The 24356-nt window shown below is 42.0% G+C and overlaps 1 protein-coding gene across 1 annotated transcript in view; it reads right to left on the bottom strand.

The window, feature by feature from the left end:
- Nucleotides 1-4333: 4333 nt before the first annotated feature.
- LOC146782726 (extracellular calcium-sensing receptor-like) overlaps nucleotides 4334-24356 on the bottom strand; it is a 58571-nt gene continuing 38548 nt past the window's right edge. Inside the window, exons 4-5 of the mRNA XM_085637210.1 lie at nucleotides 5341-5464; nucleotides 4334-5262 (exon numbers count right to left, since the gene is read on the bottom strand). Coding sequence (XP_085493336.1) covers nucleotides 4334-5262; nucleotides 5341-5464 — 1053 coding nt within the window. The remainder of the gene's footprint in view (nucleotides 5263-5340; nucleotides 5465-24356) is intronic.

The raw sequence follows: 24356 nt of genomic DNA, 5'->3' as shown, positions 1-24356 counted from the left end.
CACAGAGGTCACTTTGGTTTAATTACACTCAGTGTGCAACCCATGTCTGATTTGATGGTCTAAGGGTGGTGTGATATGTTCCTTCTCTTGCATGTGATATACACATGCTATGTGGCTTGCTCCATGGTTTTCCAGCACTGTCCACTTCACTTTTGGCTGGCCCATTCATTATCTTCCTTTGCTGCTGACCTATGGTATGAGTATGTGGCAGAGTGCCAGTGTGGGGTGTCTGTGAGTGACTTGACAGGCAGTGTGAACAGTTCATTGGATGTTCATGTATAGTGTGAGTCTCCATTTTGTGATTATACTCGGTTTGCTTCACATGAGTGGGAGGTACGTGTGAGGTGGAGGGTTATCCAGCCCCTGAGCTTCTGTGCAGGGTGTTCCTCCTCACTCCCACCTTTCAGAACAGGCTCCCTTGTCCTTTGGTGTGTGAGGTGCAGGGTCTGGATACACCTGGCAGGTCAATTGTGCAGGGGGGCACAGGAGTAGCACACAGCATGTTCCCAAATGGGTGTGGCAAGCTTAGTGTGTGCAGGGTGGAGGTTGAGCCCTGTGAATCTTTGTGGACTGCCCATGCCAGGAGCTGGCCCTGCCTACTACATTGTGCGCAGGTTTTCCTGCGTTTTTACCGCTGCGGTGAAATGACCGGGACATTGCAGTGATTTCGTGGTTGATGTGTGACCCGGATGCGGAGGGGTGATTTTCTGACAGGTGGGACATTTGTGGGAAACTGAAGGATATGTTCCTGTTCCCACCAGAGTGTCTGATGTGGACAGGAACAGTGTATCAGCCCAGGAGTTGTGTGTTGTGTGATTGCGTACCTGCGGTGTTGTCCGCAATTGTCCATTATTTGCAGGTAGTGGATGAGGTACAGCACTGGAAAGGCTTGAAGAGCGGGATCCATTGCGGTCCGGACCGGGTGGAGGGGACCGTGAGTCTGGTTTCGCGCTCCGCTGTCATGCTTCCGTCATCTCAGGGTGGGTGGTTTCTCCGCTGCGGTGTGATGGACTGTTTGGGGCATCGTGATTTGTACGGCGGACGGGCCGTCATTCCGCACGGTGGTGGGTCTCTATTTGCTCCCTCCGCTGCGGTGGCAGGCGCAGATATCTGGCTGTTCACATTGCTCTGCGGTGGACGGAAAATGGGCTATGTTTGCCCATTGTAATATGGCGGGTGCGAAGACCGCTGCTGCAGTGCGGAAAAGGTCATTTTCCGCCAGCACAGCTGTTGTGCCTCTGCCCGCCATCCTAATGAGCCCCTTAGATAGGTGGACAATCAGGTCAGTTTTGCCGACCTGTCCCTGGCACAAAAATCCCACATTGGGGTTTTGTTGTTGAAAATAAAATTACGTTTGCCATATGGCTCTGTCATGTTGAAGGGAGTCGTACAGTAAAATTACAATGCAATGGCAGGAATCACCTTGAAGTTGGTTCCTGTTGTCCATTGTAAGACAGACATTTCAAAATTTAGCAGTCAGAAACTCTGCCAGGACTACAAAGTCACTTCAACTCGCTGGCAGAGAAGATCCCAACCACCAAAAATTAAATCGGGCAGTTAGTCTTAATAATACAATAAAAAAAGGACAAAGATGAAGAAATGATGTGTTCTATAACTACTTTCAATGGTACCACAAATAATGTAAAAGAAATAATATTTAAATATTGGGACATACTGCAAAATGATGGATAATCAATGATAAAATAGTGAATCACCTAATGATAACATTTTGCATTCCAAAATCCCTTATTGACTTTTTATTCCACATTTGTCTAGAGAAACCTTTAAAAGATAGTTGGCCTAAATCAAAAGGCTTTAAAGAAATGTAGGAAAGGTGCAGCATCTACAAAAAGCTATTATATATGGAAATTTGATATTCCTTATCTGAAAATGGCATATCTCATTAAAATATATTTGTGATGCACAGCAGATTTTCCACTGTATGCTCTAAAAGGCCCATGCATGACTTTCTTTATAAGACTCACAATATTAAGGAATTAAGCCCACATGGAAACACATAAGAGAAATCAAATCAAATGACATAATTTTGCTCAGTTTCACAATAAGGATCTAAGTATTTGTCTTTTTCATTTGAAACCATAGAATACATAAATCAAGCAGAATGGAATCAAAATACATCTTTGAAGTTACGCACATACATACTGAATGGTTCAATATGACTGATGAATTGTCTGTAAATATATATCATTAGTCAATTGTCTCTTCCTCTTTGCTAGCTTTGTTGATCTTGTTTTTATCAATTTAGTGTACTTGTTTTAAACCACACTTGGGGCCATAAGGGCAATGCTTATTTCAGGTCACAATCAGCAAGATTAGCAGAATCAGGCTGTTTGAAACTGGAAAAAAAAACATTTTCCCATGTACCAAACCCTATAACATGATTCAGCAAAATATTACTAAATTGCAAAATGGGTTAGCATTTTGATATTAAGATAGGGCGTAATTAGGGTGTCCCTTCCTATTAGCGACTCACAGTGGCATGTGTCAATGTTTTGTAACCTGAATGCAGATGAAAATAATTAGCATTATACCACCTATTTAAAGTATTTGGTAAGCTATTTGCAAAGGGGGAGATATCCACAGGTGATCCCTTCCCTTTTGTGAATGTATGCAAAAACGATTTTTCAGAGCAGGCAGTGATCCCACAGACCACTACCTACTTTTACAAAAATTAAAAGAAAACTTTCCAATTTGGTTTTTGAAATACATCCGATTTTCCTTTAAGTAAAAAGAAAATGCTGCATTAGTTAAAAGCAAACACAGACATGGTGGTCTGCAGGCCCCAGCAGGTCAAAATCCCTGTGATTTTAGAGATTCCCAATGGGTCACAATATCTCATGAATATTAATGAGGTAGGTCACTGTTGTACATAGCTGTTTGGGATCACTATTAATAAATCACATACATTTGCTATTAGGTAATTGCAAATCTGAATCTATGTACATCTGACCCTTGGTTATCAAAATGTTCTTTCACATAATTATTTTCTTTTTAGTGAGAGGATATACAATATGAGAAACTGGGAGAAAATGGAATATTGTAATGTGTTTGGCTTACAACGAACACAGAGATCAATTTGGCCCTGTGATATTTTTTAATCTTAGATTTGGATAATTTCCTCATCTGGCAAGACTGTTTATTTTGTTATGCTGATATAGAGAGAGGAAAACACTAGGATTTACTTAACACTAAATTTATTTTATATCCTATGCAGTATGGAAGATGATGTACAGTAGCTCACCTGGGTGGAACTTTTGAGTATTGTTACATTTTTACATCAACACATTTTATATGGTTTGCGTAGCATTGTTATGTATGTTGCTATTAGTGGTTGAATATTGTTGTTGTTAACTAAAGAAATGTAGTTATTGGTAACTAACTATACAATGTATTGCCATTTATTTCTTTGAACTTCAAATTTAATGTTTGTTTTATGTTTATATTTGGCCAGTCCAATATATATCCTGTGATATTTATGCTAAGCAAAACTTGCTGGAAGAAGTCATTCTATTTTTACTACTCACAGTGAAGTTTTGATGTTTTTGGACTGATCATAACTCCAACAAACTATGGGGGTGATGACAATAGCGGACGGACTTCCATCCGCCATGGTTGCCGGTAGTGGGAGCATCCGCCTGTAAGGCGACAGTCCCGCGCATGAGATTATGATGCGACCGACACTGCGGCAGTCGCATCGTCTATCTCTAACATTGCCTCAGGTTCTGCTCACTGCAGCACCCACCGCAATGTCCGAAATGCAATGTTTTCATTTCCCTGCACTACCACCCAGTGCACTTCGCCACCCCGCAGCACAAGGGGGGCCTACAACGGGCCCGCAAAGAACATCCTCATCAGCCTTTTCCATGACAGATTCACCACAATCGCAATGACCCCTATATGTATAAATATTTATATCAGCATACATATGACAGTGTAACTTTCTCTAATACCAATTATAGGAGTCCAAATACATGAAAGCAATTAGGTACATCAAGCAAACATTAAAAATTATGGTATAGGCCATTAACAATATAAAGACAAGAAAATACTTGTTAAGGAGTAAGATAACATCTTAAATATATTGGATTTCTGTGGTCACGGCGGACATTAATGACATTTTTATTCACCTGAGCTCTAGAAATTTAAATTTCCTTTAACCTTTATTCTACAATGAACTTAATCATAGGTGACTTTGAATAACATTGGATATCCCAAGCTTAAAAAGTAAATTAGTGGCAGAAATTCATGGATATGTAAAACTAAGAAATTCATAGCAGAAGGATTTTCCACCCTGAAAGGAACAATTTAATGTCTAAGTCTCTTTAATTTTGTTCCTGTGGCTTGCTTCTCTGCCCATGATGCTTTCCTTTTTGTTCATCTCCGGCTTCAGCAAAATTATGTAGCATTTTGGGAAAAATATGCAAAAGACAAGGGAAAAACTGGAAGACAAAATTGCAAAACTTTCCAAAGCCACCATGTACTTGCCCTTAGTGCTGAGATAAGCTGGAATAAAAGAGAGCCACACACTGAGGAAAGCAATCATGCTGAAGGTGATGAATTTAGCCTCATTAAAACTGTCAGGCAGTGTTCTTGCCATAAAAGCTACTATGAAACTAATGGATGCCAGAAGTCCAAGATACCCCATCATACACCAGAAGGCTAAAGGAGAACCCTCATTGCACTGAAGTATGATGAGTCCTGGTTGAGATTCAATGTTGAATGCAGATGCAGGAGGAGAGATAATTAACCATGAGGCACACACGAGAACCTGAATGAACGTAGAGCCACCAATGACCGAGTAGGACAGTTGTGGCCCGACCCATCTTCTTAGGTCACTGTTGGGTTTAGTTGCATTAAAGGCAACAACTACCATGATGGTTTTGGCTAAGATGCAGGAAATACAAAGAGCAAAAGAAATTCCAAAGGCGACCTGACGAATGAGGCATTTGACTTCCGTAGGATAACCAATGAAAGCCACTGAGCACAAGAAGCACAGAGTGAGGGAAAAAAGTAAGAGGTAGCTGAGACTGCGGTTGTTGGCTTTGACTATGGGAGTGTTTCTGTAATGGATGAAGAGTAGCAGGATAGCAATCGGGACTGCTGAGAGAATAAAGCTGATTACTGTCAGGCTGGAGCCCAATGACTCTTCATAAGAGAGAAACTCAGTCTGCTTCAAGATGCATTGGTTTTGCTCCGCATTTGGCCACTGATTCCAGGGACATTTAAAACAATCCACAGAGTCTGTAGGCAAGAAGAGGTTTTTAGTGATCTCTGATTTTTTTCTTCATGTAGGAGTCATAAGCACTTTTATGTACGTACCTGATTGGTTGGTTATCTCTCCCGGAGAACATTGAATGCATGAGAAACAGCAGGCAGGCTGTCCTTCTTTAGCAGCCTTTCGAAATCCAGAGGGGCAGCTGGGAGTGCAAACCGAGACTGGGTTCTTGAAAGAAAAAAAAACAAATGAAGTCAAAGAGTGCATGAAGTTGTTCAATTAGTGTTTAGTTTTAGAGTACACATTCACCTTCCTGTCCTCTTTAAATCTTGCTTGCCATTGCTGCTGTTGCTTGAATAAGTATTACACAATGGTGATTGGTCTCAACTTTTTCTGCCCTTCTTAACAGGTTATTTTCCAATACCACAGATTCTATCCCTCCCATTTGTGCTCAATAGTTTTATGTGCGTCTGCTCAGATTATTACCTGTAGAGTATACACTTAATATTGGGCCTGTGAGTGTATGTTATTGCAAAACCTATGTGAATATAGTTTTCTGATAACATTAAATGTTTAGTTTTTGTGGTACAATAGCAACTATACAGTACAGTCCAGCCAGTAAACCGGGTACCATATGTATGCAACACCCCTCCCCTACTTTCCCTCCCCACGCCTTTATAAACCTACTTGAAACCAATGATTTTGACCAAAAAGAAAACATACACCCCCTCCACTTTACCATTCCTGTCATAATCCCCCACCCAGACTCTCAATATATACACCCCTTGCTCTGCTGCCATCCCTTTTCCCCTTCCATCCTCATTTTTGTGAAAAGTTAACCCACAATTCTCCCAAAATCTGCACATTTTCATTGGGTCTGTATATTATCTTCTCAAACTTTGCTGTGTCATACATATTGTCCAACCGCTGCCCATGGGATGGTACCTATGTAGTTTTGCACAGTCTCACAATCCCCACCTTCACTGTTGCCAATGCAGTTAGAAACACATTTTACATGGTACAAAGGGGTGGGCAATGATGAGAAATCGAGCAATGGAACTAAGTGTACCAGAAAGCGCATTCCACAATATATGTAACTATGTATCCCCCCTTTTCCTCACCTCTGTTGGTATGTGTGTTATTAGTAGGGGTAAGTAGGTATCTACCACTAGTAATAAGGCCACAATCGCATTATAAGACCTTGTATTCCCTTGGTCAGCCATTGGTAGCTGGCTGCGAGCAGGCATTCTTAACTTAGGAGACAGGCGTGTAAAGCATTTCAAAAGCACCGAAACCGTACAAAAATAAGACTCAACACACAATAAAAACCCAACATCAATTTATAAAAAATATGAAATATTCTTATGACTAAAATGACACTAAAATGAATAAAATCCAGTGTAGGGACCCATATGTATATGAATTTATAAAGATTGAAAAAAACCTAGCGCTTCTAAGCTAATAGCTCTCAAAGGGTTAAAGAAGGCTGCGTTGGACCGGAACAGAGTCAAGAGTCCAGGCCGCCCTCGATGTAAAAATGTTACACTTACCACCAGAAGTGTTTCTTGATGCAGGAAAGTGGTCTACAGCACCACGCAAGTGTTCAGAAGCTCTAGTTTGCCTCTTGGGAACTGGGACTACAACTCCCACAATGCACCTCTTCAATCCAAGTAAAATCCAGGTGAGGTTTGTTAGCTGGAGGTGTCAGCTGGAGCTGTCCTCAGTGTTGGTGTTGCAGGCAACCCTTACAGCACTTTTCTACCTGTTGCTGATCTGGGATTCCACTTCTCATCCTTTAAGGCAGGCATATCCTTTTGTTGTGAAGCCTTTTGAGGGTAGCAGGTGTAGTCCTTTGAGTGCAGTCTTCTCTTGTGCAGTCCATGAGTCGAGCAGGACAGTCCTTCTTCTCCAGTTGTTCCATTAGGTCTTTAAGGGTCCACAATACCAATCCAAGGTTCCAGAATCCCTGAGCTGCTCCTAGGGAAGTTGGAACTACAAGATCCACAATGTAGCAAGCCAAATCCTTAAAAGTTTACTCATTGCTGTTCAGCTGGGTTTTTCTTGGTGAAAATTAAACAGGTGGAACTCTTTTTACATGTTGCTTTCAAGGAGATCACTCATTCAAATTTCATTCCAAGGCAACAGCCTTTTTGAGCTAAATATCAAAGTGTGCATCAGGTGCAGGCTTTATACGTGGAGACCTCTTTTGTGTTGTCCAAGGGCCCAGCAGGGCAGTCCTACTTATTCTTGTAGTTTCAAGTTAAGGATCTGAGTTGCTGGACAGCTCTCCCATATTTATCCAGTATTCTTGGGTTACAAGCAATGGAGCATCCTGACCAAAGGGGTGCATGTTGGCACCCTCAGGTATGAAAACTTTCTCCAAAGTGTGGCATATTCTTGTCCCAGAAAGTACTATTCCTTTAAAATCCAAAATTGAGAAACTCTCTCCTGTAGGTTAAGATCTGGCTAAGCAAACACACTAGAGTGGCTAAGTTTCCCTATTACACCTCTTCAAGTCCCTCTGCTAATTCAATTACTGGGGCTCCTGTCTGGCTGGGGCTGCAGGATGTGAAGGTGAGTCTATGTCCTATCCTAACTGTCATTCCCTCTTGAAGATCAGTTTGGCTACTCCACCCCATCCTGCCTTTTGCTCTGCAGCTGCAGATCTCCTCCCACCAGATGTCCTTTGTCTTTATGCAGGCCACTTCACACCTCATCAGAGAACTTTGCCTTGGCCTGTCAAAGGCTGGCCAATCAGGAGAGGTTGATGGAATGCTGGATTTTGGTTAATCAGAAAAGAAAGTTCTATAACTTATTTTATGTGATAGTTATTAGATCTAACCTTGGCAAGTTGTTGGATTTATTCCAACTATCATTTTAATACTTTGAAGTATATTTTCAGCTCGCTCCTATCAATAGTTTTACTTTATTCAAGTATTCCCATGTTAACCAATGTGTTACAATGGGGAAAAATGAAATTGGCAGTTTTTCCCTCACCACAGCATACAAAATATGTATTTGAAATGTCCCTGCTTACAGTTACATGGACCCACCTCCCGGGGCACTTATGGGAGACTTTAGGGGTGACAAATTTAAAAATAGGGTAGCTTAAGACTTTGGATGTACATTTAATTCTAACTGTGAATTTGGACATAATTGACTGGCAAAAGCAGCCTGAAAAGCAGAGCTGCCTTGAAAATGACAGCAAGCAACACATCAGTGCACGTTTAAGTGCATTAAATCTACTGTGCCTCTAAACCTACGTTCCATACTATTTACTAGGGACTTACAGGTAGATTGTCAGTACCAATTGTAATTGCACCTAATTACCATGGACTTTTAATCAACACACAGGACATGGGTCTGATTAGCAGCAGCCAGGGCACCATTAGAGTCAGACAACAAGCATCTAGAGGTCAAACTGGGGCAAAAAAGTGGTGGAAGCTCCATAGCATGAAGGAAAGCCGCTCCACCCCCTCGTACCATAGAGAGGATCGCTCCTCCCCTTGGTCACGGAGTGGATGGGTTAGCGGTCTAGACTCAGACTCAGACTACTTATGGCAACAGCTGCGTAGTCGCTCAGCAGACGCGTGCAACCGGCGCACCACTGGCACGCCAAAGGCAAGTCGTTTGTGCCCGTCCAACTCTGCCCAATTCCACCCAGATCCTGCAAGGGTTATTAAGTTCACAAAAAAGGAACTAGAATCATTCAGGCCATCTATGTCCCCACTCTGCCTCCACTCCCTTGATGTCAACCACACTCCGAGTTGTCAAATATGCGGCTTTTTACTAAATACGCCCCTCATCAACTGTAGATCCCTCCCAGGGCACAACATTGAGATAGGGATGCTCATAGAAGAGGAAGACCTTGACGCATTGTTTCTCTCCGAAACATGGCTTAAAGAAAGCTCCACACCAGACATCATAGGTACCCTTCTTTAAGGCTGTGGGATACATAGGCTTAACTGTGCGTTAAAAGCGGGAGGTGGCATGGCCATTATTTATAAATTACATTCAAGTTGTTCTTCTAGCCCTTTCAATTTAACCAACTGTGAGGCTATCCAATTCAGACTGACACTCTCCCCTACATCCTCCTTTTCGGGCAGCCTCATGGACAGGCCTCCAGGGACCTGCACATCTTTTTTAGAGTCCTTACCTGATCTCCTGGCCAGCATGATCATAGGAAAAAGTGCTTAAACCACATTAGGTGATTTTAACATTCATATGGAAGACTCGTGGCCGACCTTGAGGCCATGCAACTCATACAACGGGTGGGCTCTGCAATGCACGGAAAGTGGCATATTCTGGACCCCATCTTCTCTAATGATCCCATACTGCAGGTCCTTACTTATATCTAGACTCCCTGGTTAGACCACTTCTATATTCCCATCCTGTACGAGAATGCCCCATTAGCCAAGCCCTCAGGTGGCTGCCCAGTTCTGGGATGTAAATGGCCAAGGCTTGTCCCTGAGTTCTGGACTGGACACCTGGAGTCAAATATCCCTCCAAACACAGTAGACTTAGATGTGACGCACAGGCTATGGTCAGACTGGACTACCAGTTCCATAGATAAAAGTTTAAAGAAGCCCAGACCGACAGAGACGCGGAACAGTAATAGAGCAGCCTAGTTTAGCCCCCAGCTAGCAGACCAAAAGAAACACTGTAAAAAGCTTGAGAGGAGCTGAAGGAAAACGTATGCCCCAGACCTCAAATCCCCATATAAAGCGGCCATTCAACAATATCATAAGGATATTAGGAAAGCTCAGACAGTTTTCTTTGGGAGAGAATTGAGAGGTCATCCAACTCTCCCAAAGAACTGTTTAAAATAGTCAAATCCCTCACTACAATCAAATCTGACGCACATATCTCCCAGTCCTCAAAGGAGAGATGTAACGAACTAGCCACCTTTTTGAAGAATAAAGTTTAAAACATCTACAACTCACTTCACTCAGTCACTGGCGAGATCCCCAAAAAGACGATGGACTCAACAGACAAGCCAGAGTACTCCCCATGCCCAGAACTGCTCAAACCCACTCCTTCCCCATCATTGCTCGCCTTCGCTAGGTTGAGCAAAGAACGTGCAGGCCTTCTCCTAAGTAACATCAAATCAGGGTCCCCAATAGATCCCGCTCCCTCTCACATCATTCTACAAGGGGTGATCCCATCCAGGACAATTTGGCCGACCTCATCTCCCTATTCCTTGAGAAAGGCCTAGTACCCAAAGAATGGAAGCATGCACCAGTGACACCTCTGCTTCAGAAACCCCAACTGGACCCCACATTCATGGGAAATTATCAGCCCATCTCACTGCTACTCATTCTGGGAAAGATTGAGGAGAAACACGTTAATAGCTCCCTTTCACAATTCCTGGAGGTTAATGGAATCCTGCACCAGTCCCAGTTGGGGTTCCGCCCAGAACACAGCACTGAATCCACACTGCTCGTGATCACAGAGAAGCTAAAATCAATTCTCGATCAAGTCAGAGTGGCTGCAATCCTGCTCTTAGATGTGAGCATGGCTTTCAACACTGTAGACCACGAGATCCTCATCCACAGAATCAAAGAGATTGGGATCAGAGACACAGCCAACCAATGGGTGGCCTCATTACTGAGTCAAAGATCCTTCAAATGTATGGAGGCAGGTATCCTCTCAGATACCTTCACAGCCCCATGCGGAGTGCCTCAGGGCTTGTCCCTGACCCTGACCCTTTTTAACATTTACTTAAGCCCACTACCTCACTTGGTGCAGAAATTCGGATTGTCCATTATCTGTATGCTGATGACGCTCAGCTGGTGGTCTCGGTGGCAGAAACTTCCAACTCAAGACATCTGCAACTAGTTCCATGCCTTGAAAAAATAGGAACCTGGGTGGCCAACTGTAGCATTAAATTGAACGAGGACAAAATAGAGTTTAGGCTCCTAGGAGATTATCTGGCCTGGAAACTGGAGACTATTCCTTAAACTTCCATAAAGAACTTTGGGATGTGGCTAGACCAGAACCTATCCATGGATACTCAGGCCAAAAAACTTTCAGGCATCGCGTTCGACATCCTTCGGATGATCAGAAAAATCCTGAACCTAATCCCAGAAAAATCGAGAAAACTGTGGTACAGGCCCTGGTAGTCTCACATCTGGATTACATCAATTCATTGTACCTGGGTTCCCCCAAATATGTCTCAGACGTTAATCAGACGTGAATCAGTTAATCAGTTAGATTATCTTTGAAGAAGCTCCACTGGCCACCAATCCAATCCAGGGTTAAATTCAAGGCCCTTTGCCTGGCCCACAAGGCCATGCACAGGAGAGACCCAACCATGTTATAATCCTTGGTCTCCCACTACGCTCCCAACAGATGCCTTAGGTCAGGAGTCAGCTTCCTGATGAATACACCTAAAATAAGGAGATCAAGATGGGATGGAAGATCCTTTTCACACCTAGCCCCAAATCTTTGGAATAGTATGGATATAGATCTAAAACTAGCCAAGAATGAACAGTGCTTAAGAAAGAAACTCAAAACTTGGCTGTTCCCCTGAGACCTTACATTATGTCTGCTCCTCTCGGCAGCGCTGGGAAGCCTGCGGGTAGCCATACGCTTTATAAATCTCATAAATAAATAAATACTGCATAAATTCCTGGTTTCTCACAACTTCTCGTCTCATCTGGTCTGCGCTCTATCTATTTTTTTGGGGTGGGGGTTTATATAGCGCAAACTAGACCCAAAGGTATCAGAGCACCTTACATGACAACCAGTTGCTTTACAGACGGACGCCATTATTTTTTATTAGGCACCGGGAGATTAGGTGATTTTCTCAGAATAACAGGATGTTGAACATCCCTGCCGAGACTCAAACCCAGTTCCCCAGCTTTGAGGTCGACCACCCTAGCCGCTAGGCCACATCCTTTCTCTAGTTGCAGCTTATTCTCTTATTAGTTCCACCCTAATGCTAACTTTGCCTGTCCCGCATAAATTTGAGAGGGAAGTCACTGACCCTACAATGATAGACAGGAACTGTTGAACCAGCAAAAACTATTTTTGCTTCACCGTTGCCTCATTATATCTGGCTGTATTCAGATGCCACACCCCTGGAGGAGGGGATGCAGCATTGAAGTTAAGCTATCATGGTCAGTAACCAGCACTGAAATGCTCCATGCTTTTTCCACATGCTGTAAGGTAGGAGCCGAAACAAAGAAATAGTCTAAATGGACACAGGAAGCAAAGGTGTAATCTCGAGCCAAGGAATGCAACAATCACCAGCGCTCCCCATTGTGAAATCAGAGATCAAATCTTGTAATCTGGCCCTATCTCTATTGTGTTTGGTGTTAGGCTGCCCCAAACTGTCTAGCACAGGGTTAAGTACTTTATTCCTGTCCCCCCAATTACTAACTTCATCCTTCCAAATGACACAAACAGTCTAATCAACCCAGAAAAGACATCAGCTTTATCTCCAACTGGTGTGTATACTGACGCCACAATCAAGTATGCGTACTGCGTCTAGAGCTTAACAAAAATGTACCTCCTTTCCCCATCAATCTATTTGGTATACAGTCTACATGGCTGATGCTTGTGAAGAAGGTCCTATGGCTCAAAGACTTGGATTGTTGGAATGGGAGGACCCCTGGACATGTATAGACAACCCTCCCCACCCAATATTGCTTCAATTTGTCACATTCCTGGGCCTTCAAATCAGTTTCCTGAATCAATGTGATGTCTGACCTAGTCAGACCCAAGAAGTTGAATACCTTGTACATTTTGTGAAGTGTTTGAGGTAATTTACATTCAAATACAGAAACATGATGGGTTTTGTGTAGGGGCAGGCAGAAAATTCTGTTCCGCCCAATGAGTTTCACGAATTTTGGTGACTTTCATTACTCTTGTAACGTGGAGTTCCTGCCAAATTCCTCTGATCGCCGCATGGTGGAATCTTTACGTGCACATGGCTCTAGAAAGTTGTTGAGCACACGTGAAATTTGGCATCTGGTGGCCCAATTTTCGGTCGGTATGAGGATATCCGGCAAGATTTTTCTAATGCTGGTGGTTATGGGCAGTCACAACTGTTTTGGTCAGAAGGAGGCCGCTTGAGAAGAAAATCTAGTCACATTCCATGCAAAATCATCTCAAGTAGCTGCACTCTCTGGCACAACACGTGAATGTGCTACTTGTGCTAAATCACAGCGCTGGCAGCACAACATGCCTATTCCTGCCCAAATCGCAGAACTCCGTGGAATCTCATGGAGTTTAAATGCAACTCCACAGAATTTCGCAGAATCAAATTCTATGAGTTCATCCTACCCCTAGTTTTGTGTTCCCAGGCATCCTTGTAATATACCAGGATCCTCCTGCAAACTGCAAATAACCTATACGGGTGTTAAGATCTGCATGCATGGTGAAAACTAGCATCCTGTGCCCAGATAAGGCATCCGTCATGATCTCAGCGGGGTGTCACCTCCCCCCTCAGGGAATATCCCAGGTTGCAGACAAGTGTCTGTGATCTAAAATATAAGATCCCTCCATCCAGGGCAAAAAGGAAGCAGAATAAGAGTTGGTCCACCAATACCCAAACTCCTACTCAACGTTCCTTAGCGCTAGGGACCCCAGTGGCTGTCAGACCATCAGTATCCCAGCCCTCGACCTGTGAAAAAACTCATGAGAAACTAAGAACTGTTGTCACATGCAGTCAATGGGGACCAGTAGAATTCCAGCTCCTGGGGTAGCTTTCCCTCCGAGTCCTCAACAAGTCCCCTGTCCCTCACACTGCCAAATAACATTAGTGATCAACATTCTGGGGGACCTTGCATCTTTAACTTAATCAAAGCTTCCTTCCATGCTTTTCCCCCAGTCCCTCTTCCCTCAGAGGCAATCCCCACCTCAGTTGTACCCATCTTGTCTACAATATCTCTTAGTGACTTTTTTGTTTGTGTGTTAATGCCAAGAGTCTGAATTAATGTTCCATCTCTTCTGTAATTCATCATGCACCCCCTCCCATATTCTTCCCCCCACAACAGCATACCTCCCAGAGCCTCATCTGTGGCGTGGGCTGCTCCACTAGAAGCACTCCAAGACATGTCCTTCCACCCCACAAGGATGATCAGATGAGGCGCCGCCTCCCTCAACCCCCATACCTGTGGCCACCATTCCCATGGTAGTCTTTTATGTAGTAAACAAAGGCATGTGAAGCAGATAAACAACATATAAGTCAACCATTATTACTGGCCCCAAGCCCAAATACGGCTAACACCTGGGCTTCAGAAGGGATTGAGGCTTATCTCTTCCAGTCCTTGGGGCATATTTACAAGCTCCACTGGAGCGTCACTTTTTTGATTCTCTGGTGGTGCTGTGTGCTGGCCCATGTTTACAAAGACCACAAGGCCACTTTTTGTGGTTTTACACGGCCTTGTAAATATGCCCCTCATTCACACAGTATTCTGCATTAAAGGGGTATGTCATGGTATTGGTAAATCTGAAGCTGCACAAAAAACTAACGCCTTTCAAGGGGAGGCATTAAGATGGCGCAACAAGGAAAAATACTTTAATTTCTCCTCGTTTTTTGCTCTTTCTATGTATGGAAGGAGCAAAATACCATTGAAGATTGTTTTTGTGCAGGAAGGTATCTCTTCCTGCACAAACACAATCATCCCTGCAATGCAGGCTCCCTTGCACCATGATGTAAGTGTTCCTGCATTGGTGCATGGCTGCTGTTTTAGCACCTGTGCAGGGGAAAGCACAGGTGTGAACTGTATTTTAAATGCTGCAGCTCAGCGTAGCAAACTGCTTGTGACACCACGCTGCAGCATTTCATTGTAAATATGCCCCCTAGAGTCTCTGTGGGATTTGTTCGATTCTTTCCCCACTTCCATGTCACCTCCTCCAGATGTCTTTGTTCCTCCAAGATGTTGCTATTCCTAGCCCCTCCTTCCCCATTGAATCTGGCAAGCATGGCTCAGTTGACGACATAGCCAATCCTGCAGCCTCTTTGCTGTACAGAGTGTCCAGCAGGATTTTCAACTCCTCCTCATCAGCATATTCCTGTGTCCACCCCACCCAAAGTGATTAACAGCTTTGCTGGTTCCAACAGACTGAATTTCACATAATTTATCTGGAGACGTTTCTGCATTTGATTTATTTCCAAGGAGAAATACGGTGTGATGAGACAGATATGGTCATTGCCTTTTGTCCATATCCAGAATCCGACAGGTTTGGGGATGTCTAAGGCAATAGGTGAGGAATTGCCGGGGATGATCAGGAGAGGGGGATGTCGAGACCTTACCCTGCGAGCTCACTGAAATTCCAAGGGTGGGTTAAAAGTCATCAAGAGTAGAGTAAGCAGCAGTTATACAAGAATTCTCAGAGGTACATATGTTATTCCAGCAGCTCTGGGCTTCCAGGTCAATGATTGACCTGATGTCGGGCCACACACTGGGTTAGTGTCCCACCTGGACTCCACATCTGCCAGTGTCTGTTCAACAACAAATAACCTAGTCTAGAAGCTGGCGATGTCACCCCTTAAAGATTGTACTTCCACTGAGGTGGTAGGCACAGTGGCATTCATTGTGCTAATGGACACTTTGATCTCTGCCAGCTCCTTCAAAAGCATTGTTGGAGGGTTGTCTGACACTACTGATGCCCCTGACACCAACGCCATGATCCGTGCAGGAACAGCCTGAATAGTGCTCTCAGCTTTCCCAGCCACTGCCTCACAAACGGTTAGTTGGCTGGAAATGTTGGCTTTATTTCCATGTGGCATGTGGGCTGGCACAACAAGCCTATCTCCCATTCAAATGCTTCACTGGTGGTCCTGGGTCATCGATCCTCAGACTTCTTTCAAATTATCAAATCTCCTTAGATGCCAGTCCACCACCTTGCAGAATAATAATCACTCAGGGGTAACAGTTCCTAAAGAAAAGACAAGAAGAGCTGGGCTATTTTGGTCGCTGGGAGAGACTGTGAGTGAGACTCCCTCACAGTGTAGGTTGGGGATGGAATAGTGTGGAGGTGGGGGAATTCCTCCTTTTGGAAAAAGTGCCCTCACACACCCATGCGGGTGTCATGCTTCATCATCGGGCGTTGCTCCTCGTGGAGGTGGTGCTGCAGTCTCCCACGGCACCACAAGAGGGCTCTTTGTCAGAGTTCTATTAGGAGTAATGCCGCAGTGGTGAGTGCAGGTGTGTAGGGGAAAACAGGTGAGTGAATTAAAAATGACCACACTAGTACCCTAAAAAATCCTTTATTCAGGAGTCTGTGTGGTAAGGTTAAAACTGATGAGAAAGAGGGCCTCTAGAAAAATTATATCAGAGGGGTGAGTATTTTCCTTCTGTTCTGTTGTAAGCAAGTGACAGTGATAGTGGTGAATGAGTATGTTAGGTCAGACCTACCTCTCAGCTTCCAGTCCTGTCCCATAGGATGTTTATGTACTCACAGCGAGGTCCTCTTCAGTGCTTCTTGACTTTAGACATTCCAATTCGATGGTCCGGGCTCAAAATGGAAACCTCCAGCAGGCCTTCTGCCTGTAAATGATGCAGGATGAGATATTCTAGGCCCTGCAGCTAATTGGTCTCCTTGTATTCCATGCTGTGCCATTTAAGTGAGCTACCCTCTTCTCTCTTTCCAGAATGGCTGCTCTGCTGCCCAGAATGAGCCGTCTGCACTGATATCTCGGTTCTCTCCCTCACTGGGATGCTGTCCCTCTCCTCCACAGCTTCCGCTCAACCTAACTCTCCTACTAGAGGGGGATGCCTCCGGGTAGCTACGCGCTATATAAGACTGTAATCATGTGTATTGTGGAAGATGCAAGAAGGCTCCTGCAATGGGTAACTGTCAGGAGTAGCCTGCTCTATGACTGCTGTCCGTGAGCCGCTACTCCTCATTTGCCACCATCACTGCTACGCTTGCCATGATTGTACTGTAAGGCTTCCTCCATTAACTCTGAGCACCCTGAAGGGCCGCCTCCCACATAACTAGAATCCCCTGTTGTGTCTCACACTGTCTTCCAAGGATGTCACGGCAACCTCAATGTGGTGGATACAGTGTTGGGCCAAGGCTTATTGTGAGAGCTTCAGCTCAGTGACTTTATTTTCCCCAGCAGCCAGCCCCAACCCATGAATATTGTTCTACATTGGAGAATTTAGATGGAGCTTTGTATGTTCTGTCATTGAACAGGGATAGCATGATCAATGTTCTATTAAATCTTACTTGTTGATTATTTTTGCTCATTGATCAAATATATTCATTGTAGGAATACAACATGGCAGGCTAGGGAAGAGTGAGGTCCCAATCATTAAATATAAGATACCTGATAATTGAAAATGTGCTTAAGGAAGTTGTGAATCTTGATGAAAATGCACTGGTGAAATGTCCCCCACCATAAGTTGGGGGAACATCAGCTGGTAGATTCTTCTCTGGTTTTATACTTTATTTGAAAATCAGAGACTTTTGATTATTACTCTGAATTAGGGCCACAGAGTTGTTGTGACCTGTGTCTGAACCTCAGCAATAGACAGCTGACAAGTCCACTATGGTGGCTAGGCCAATGAAGTGACACAGCACAAATAGCCGCCAGTTATAATTGAAAAAATAGTTTTCATACCAGGTTTAAGTAAAACATTATAAAAAAGGAATAGTGTATTGAGAAATATAATATAAGGCAGGTTGTGCAATGTGTCAAGTATTATGAACATATTGTCTAAAGTATCTATTTTTATTAAATAGAGGAAGTCAGTTCTTCAAACACATCATCAGCTGCATCTAAATGTACTAGGGGAGCAACAAACCACACCAGGCCAAGTTTGGAGGCTGGTCTGGATGTTGATTGGAATCAATAGAGTAATTATATTTTATTTTACATATCTTTTCAGATTGAACCAGTTCCAGATGTCAGGTGGATGAGCTCTTCAAGCCCAAGTCAATCCAAATATCGGAGACTCAAAATCATAGTGAAAAAAATACGAGTAAGCAGGCAGAGGAAAAATCGTGCCAGGAAAAGGTGCCTGTCACAATCAAGATTGAGTGTACTGTAAGCAAAAGAGGCTACAAATTGACAAGGCCAAACCACAGTAGCTATAGTAGCTGAAGTACCCAACTGGCAACTCTGCTTTCAGGAGGCATGACTCAATGGAAGATGGCCAGCTGATTTTTCAAATAGCTCTCTACTCTGTTTTTACCAGGTCCAAAAAGATTATATCTGGTTAGCAGATATCTCTGTCTTAATGGTTCTTATTTGCTCCTTACCCAGGCTTTCAAAAGAAGGTAGAACATTATTCCACTTCTTCTCCACCCCCACGCCCCATCAGACAGGCACAATCATATGCAAATCAAAGGAGACCCAGCAACAAAAGAGGCAGTGTAACCTAAGGTTCAGAATACATCTCCTTTCATAGGACCAGAAGTTATTCCAGGCACATTGTTTTGAATTGTTTGTCCCTCTCAATGAGGTGCTGTTTCAGTTCCATTTATGCAGCATGCTATGGGACAGACAACTAGGCATACCCTTGCCACTTAAGGTGTTTGGATGAGAAAAATAAAACAAGGTAGGTAGAAATACTTAGGTAGATCTTAACCATTTGTTGCAATAGTTGAATATTGCAGTTTACAATTAAGTATAAAGCATCACATGTGAATATGGGCTCTCGCTTGCTTTTTTTCCCAAAGGGTCTTTATAGATCCTTTTACCCATCACCTTCTCCCCTTACCAAAATCTAAAGCTATTGACTGATCGATTATAACATTGCATCATCAACACATATCAACAAGCATATTGTACTCATCATAAATAGATAAAATCAGAAATTCAATATTTAAGTACTAAATACTGAAAACATCAATAAAAACAAAAGAAGTGACATTAAAACAAGCTCATGAACATTCCCAGAGCAGGTACTGATCTTAGATAGTGAGACAGACAACTTGTGTCTCTTAAACGAGGCCATAAAAAGAAATGTGGATACCGCTATCACTATCACGCCCATAGAATGACTTTTACAAATTCTAAAATTGTTCGATTTGTCAATCCCAAAACACAACATAAAAGAACAATACATCTAGCTCTAGGTCTGGCATGTCTAGGGCAGAAAAACATGTGTTCCTCAGTTTCATCAAGGAGCATACATGACTGACACAAATTTGGCCCAGTCTCTACAGAATTCCAAGATGATGTATGCTCAGCAATTTACGAAGTCCCATACCTATACTGCAGAAAAAGTGAGCAAGCATGCTGTGGTCGAATATGATAAAAAAAAGCCTCTGCCTTAGGCACAAACTTATGCAATAACAAGAACCTCGTAAGGCTGCCTGTAGAACTAAAGGATTCATTCAGAGCAGCGATGCTCTCCCAGTATCTTGATTTAACCACAATAAGTGGACAAGATAGAAGATGGATCTTCCCAGAAATTAGCTAGGCCCAGATTGTACAATGATTTTTTGACATAACTCAGCCACTTAATCCCCTTAGAACATTCCTGTTTAAGAATGTCTACAAGACTCTCTCTAAAGGGTCATAAATCTTCAGTAGCTCAATTGAGAACACAGTAGAGTAGGGGCTGTCGAGTGGCCAACATCGAGATGTCATTTTACCTGGTGACAATTTTTTTATAAAAATTGTTGTTCTGGAGGCATGATCTCCCAAATGCCTTCCCTCTTTTCACACCATTTTCCTTCTCAATTTTTTTTCTCTCAATCCTCCTTCTAACCCTACCCATGTTTTATTATGTCTGGGAGCATCACAACAACTCCCCTTCACCCATTTCAAAATTAGTTTGTTTCCTCCATTCCCATGCCTAACTTCATTCATATCAATTTAAGGTAATATTATGTTTTTAATTTTCTTGTGTTTTTTTAAAATTTATTTTGTCCAAACCGTAATTCTATTTTGCTTTTCTACTAAATGGGCTTTAAATTATTTATTATTATTATGATTTATTTGGAGTTGAAATGAAATTTCTAGTATATTCTGGTCTTTAACTAGATCTCAATTAATCCTCAACTCCATCTTTTTAAATATGGAAGCCTTCCTAATATTCATTATTTATTTATATTTCTCACCGGCACCACAGGCAGCAATAATGCACTGTTTATTTTGTAACTTGTATGATATTTTGTTCTCAAAGAGCTCCCTGGGAGAAGCCTTTAAATACTCTTCCCTCTAGCACACTGTTGTAGATACATTCATGACTCTTTATATTGTTCATGTATCTAGTTTGTTCTGACAATTCATGTGACTTTAGGTCAGAAGGGGCAACCCAATATTCGTGTAGTGGGTTACTGCTAGAATGGTGGGTTTAGAGGCCATTTTATAATGCTGAAATAGGAATTGTTAATATGGTGATATGTTAGCTTGCACCATGATGACATTGCATTTTCATTTCTTTCTATGCTAGAAATTAGTATGTAAGACCTTTGAATTTGGGGGTGAGATAGACATCTTCATGATTCTCTAGTGATGCTGCCTGATTCTCAGTTGATTTCCTGTACAACATGGACAATTTTTCAGATGTTTCTCTTTATTGGTGCATCTTTTTAAATAGCTAACTTCCTCCATGGCAAATTTCTATGCCTCATGGTTGATTTATAACGCTAACTGAACCTTACATTGTCTTTGATTCCCTTGAATTTTGTCATAAACCTTCATGGTGTTTCTTACATTTTTGATCTCAAACTCCCTTTTTTTGTGAGTTGTTCCTTCCTTATGAGAACAGCACTGGCCCATATCCCTCATTGGGTACAATTATCATACAGATTATCTAATAGAAAGCACCCTCAAAGCCGAGCCATGTTCCAGGGTTATTGAGGCTCATCAGTGAGAAAGGGGTATTATCAGATATCACTTCTTAACTTGTCGTGCCATGGGGGTAACTCTTATTACAAAATTCCATTAATTCATAATGAGGCTGGTAGCCCAGTTTTTGACCCAGTTTGGAAGTATACAAACCATGGAGTTACCACAGATCTCTCATGCATCTGAAAGCATCCTGACGGAAATAATGAGGAATGGCAAGGTAAATTGGACTAATTCCCATGGTAATAAATAAGTACTCAGGGGATTCTCAGGGTTCAACCCAGAATCTATGTGTGCTTAACTGGAGCTGGGGACAAATTCAACACTTCAAAATCCATGAACTGCATCAAAAAAGCTGTTTGTTGTGAAAACAAGGCATAGGATTGTTAGTGGTTTTAGGAACGTTGATCTTGTCAGTCCCATGAAGAGCTGGACTCTCCCTTTTGTGGTGGGGGCAAGGCCAATTCAGAAATGGTTGATCCATGTTTTTAATGATGGTTTAAAATGCAGTGCAACAACAACTAGCTGTTTAGATTGTTTCAGGCATTTCTGTCCTTCCATTTTGTGATGTAAGAGTTCTGTTTAGATGACCATCTAAGAGCAGGCTGAGAGTCTGCTTTCAAACAACATGAGGGTTCTTCTAAATTCTTTTTGAATTGTTTACTAGGGTCATTGGTCTCAGTAATATTAGGTGCAACTCGCAATAAGTTACCATAGTTCCATTGTAGTCCTAAATATATATCGATTTACTTGCATATTTATTAAAAAGACTTGCTCTGTGGTGCTATATGTTTTATAAACCAAAAATGTTTAAAGCATTTTTATACATATTTCCAAATTACACCAGAGAGATATTGGTTTCAGGAGGCTATCACCCGGTCTAATTACATTTCATGAATCAATATGTTTCGATACAAAAGTACTTGCACTTCATTTATTAAAATGAAAGATGCTTGTGTTTCTGGCAAGCAGTGCTGCATTGGTGCTAAATGCTGAACATTTTCTTTATAGCAATCTTTTGCAGAAAAGATGGACCTTCTATCCTTTTTTATACCTTTGCCAACTCATTTTCGATTGATAGAAATGCTTGGTGAGTTCATCTAATGTGCAAATATATAAGTGCTTTAACGTGTTTGTGTCCTACTGTTAGATTTACACAATATTGAGCTGTGTATAGGGTGACCACCCTCTCCACGTCATTACAAACACTGTTTGAAGTCCTGGATGTTTGTGTGATACACCAGAGCATATTGAGGGCTGTAGTCTAATCAGACTGAGAAACATGCGAAAACAATTTGTAGGTGAAAACTGCAGGCGTGGATACAGTGTCCAGAGTGGAAGAAAGCAAGGTGGTCACCTTCAGCTCTTACACTTTGAAGTAAGGTTCTAAACATACCAAAACCAGTAAAGGATTTGAACATTTCCAAATAATTATTTTTTTTAACTGAGACATAAAATACATTAATCCTTATCTTGAAGGGGAAAGTTTGTGGATCTTATTTGTCAGGTCCCTTCACCAACATTCATTCTAAGTTTATACAGGCATTGTGCTTATCAGTTGGAGGAAAAGGACTCATGGAACCTTTGGAAGATCTTTGTACTCTTAACATGGTCTAACCTGTGCAGATCCTGGCCACAAAATGATGCTGGCATTGATGTGCAGGCTCTTCCCTGAGGGGGCACTGGAATCATAGTGCCCGACTGTCCGGTGTTGTATTTTGGCTCCTGTTCCCAGCTGCCAGTGCACAATATCATACTGAGCGAGGGGGTTCCCAGAACTGTCAAAGAAAGCCTTTGTTTGAAATTCATCCTTGAAGTTGGCATGTTTAATGTAGTGGTTAAGCTGGGGAATAGAAAGGGAGAACATGACTAAATTGGCATATTTCATTGTTCGGAGGTTGGAGGGATATATAACATGATGATGTAATTAATTCCTAATTATTTATTAAGAAGGTGAAAACAGGAAAGGTAGAATGCACCAGGCACCAGTTTATAACTTTAGCTGCAAACAGATCCCCTATTATTGACTTAAGGTCTGCAACTGATGTATTGTTGTATTGACTCTTGTCTGCTGTTCAACAATAATGTGTCTATTTTGGCACAGCTACTTGAAAGTACCATATGAACTTTAAATTGTATGCAGAGGAAATGAAAATCTGATTAGAGCTAAGCAATAGCTAAACAATACACTGGTCCCTATGGAGGCAGAGTAGTCCTTGACTATAACAGCAATAGTGTTATTTTAGGGAAAGTAAAAAACCTCTGCAATGAGTACGATTCAGTTATGCGTTTTAGTCATTTATTTATACATATCTACATTTTTAATATATTGATCAATTAACACAGCATAATGTACCACTTATACAAGGTGCTCCTAAAAAGTGACAGAGCCGTGAAAGTGATATGTGGTGATTGAAAAGTGCATTCATGGTATGTACAATATATATATATGACTAATAGGGACAATAGATTGTTTTGAAGGCCACACCCATGAAGTTGAAGTTGGTGGTAATTTGCAATTCCTTAAGGCAAAAGTGCACTTTCTTTTGTGATACTTACATTGCATGAAAGGAAACGCAATTTCCGATTCCTTAAATGCAAGAGCAAAATAAGGAATCGCAATTTTGTGATTCCTTATTATGCTAGTAGGTTTAAACTCACCTACATTGCTCGCAGCCAAATAGCGATCGCAAACGCTGAAATTCTGCGAATTTCAGCATTACAGCTCGCTATTTGCCCACCTACATCTGGCCCTTAATTGTTATTAAAGATTTGTTTTATTGTTACCATTACATATCCAAGAATATAATATTTTTGCAACTTTTTAAATGGTCTCAAGAATTGTTTACGGGAACGTTAAAGGTTTAGACTCGCCTATAAAGCATCAGCGGATTTTAACTCATATTTCCAAGCTAAAAGGTGAAATTGTTTTATTGTAAGAAACTTATGTACTCAACAAATACATTTTTAAACTATAAAAGCAGTGGGTGGGTCATATCTTTGCTACCCCAGGTACAGAGAAATGCAATAGAGTGGCTGTCTTATGTCATAAATCCGTAATATATATTCAAGTTTGTTTCCAAGAAACTGATTCTGTGCGAAGATGGGTTTCTGCATCCATGACTATTAATAAAATACGTATAACTTTTTAATGTCTATGCACCCACTACCTCAGATACATCTTTTTGGCCTGAGGTATTATCTAAGTTGCTATATTTTAATGATAGTTATTCAAATGTTGATGGTGATTGTAATATGGTTATTGACGCTGTAGTGTAGTTCCTATTTCCCTTATAGGCTCTGCACATTAGAATAATATACACTATAGTTTTTGTATAGGACTAAGGTCAGTATGCT

This window comes from Triturus cristatus, chromosome 12 (genome assembly GCF_964204655.1).
Source record: "Triturus cristatus chromosome 12, aTriCri1.1, whole genome shotgun sequence".
In the NCBI taxonomy this organism is placed as follows: Eukaryota; Metazoa; Chordata; class Amphibia; order Caudata; family Salamandridae; genus Triturus; species Triturus cristatus.
Note: the sequence above shows the minus strand (reverse complement) of the source record. Positions and strands in the feature narration are given on the sequence as shown.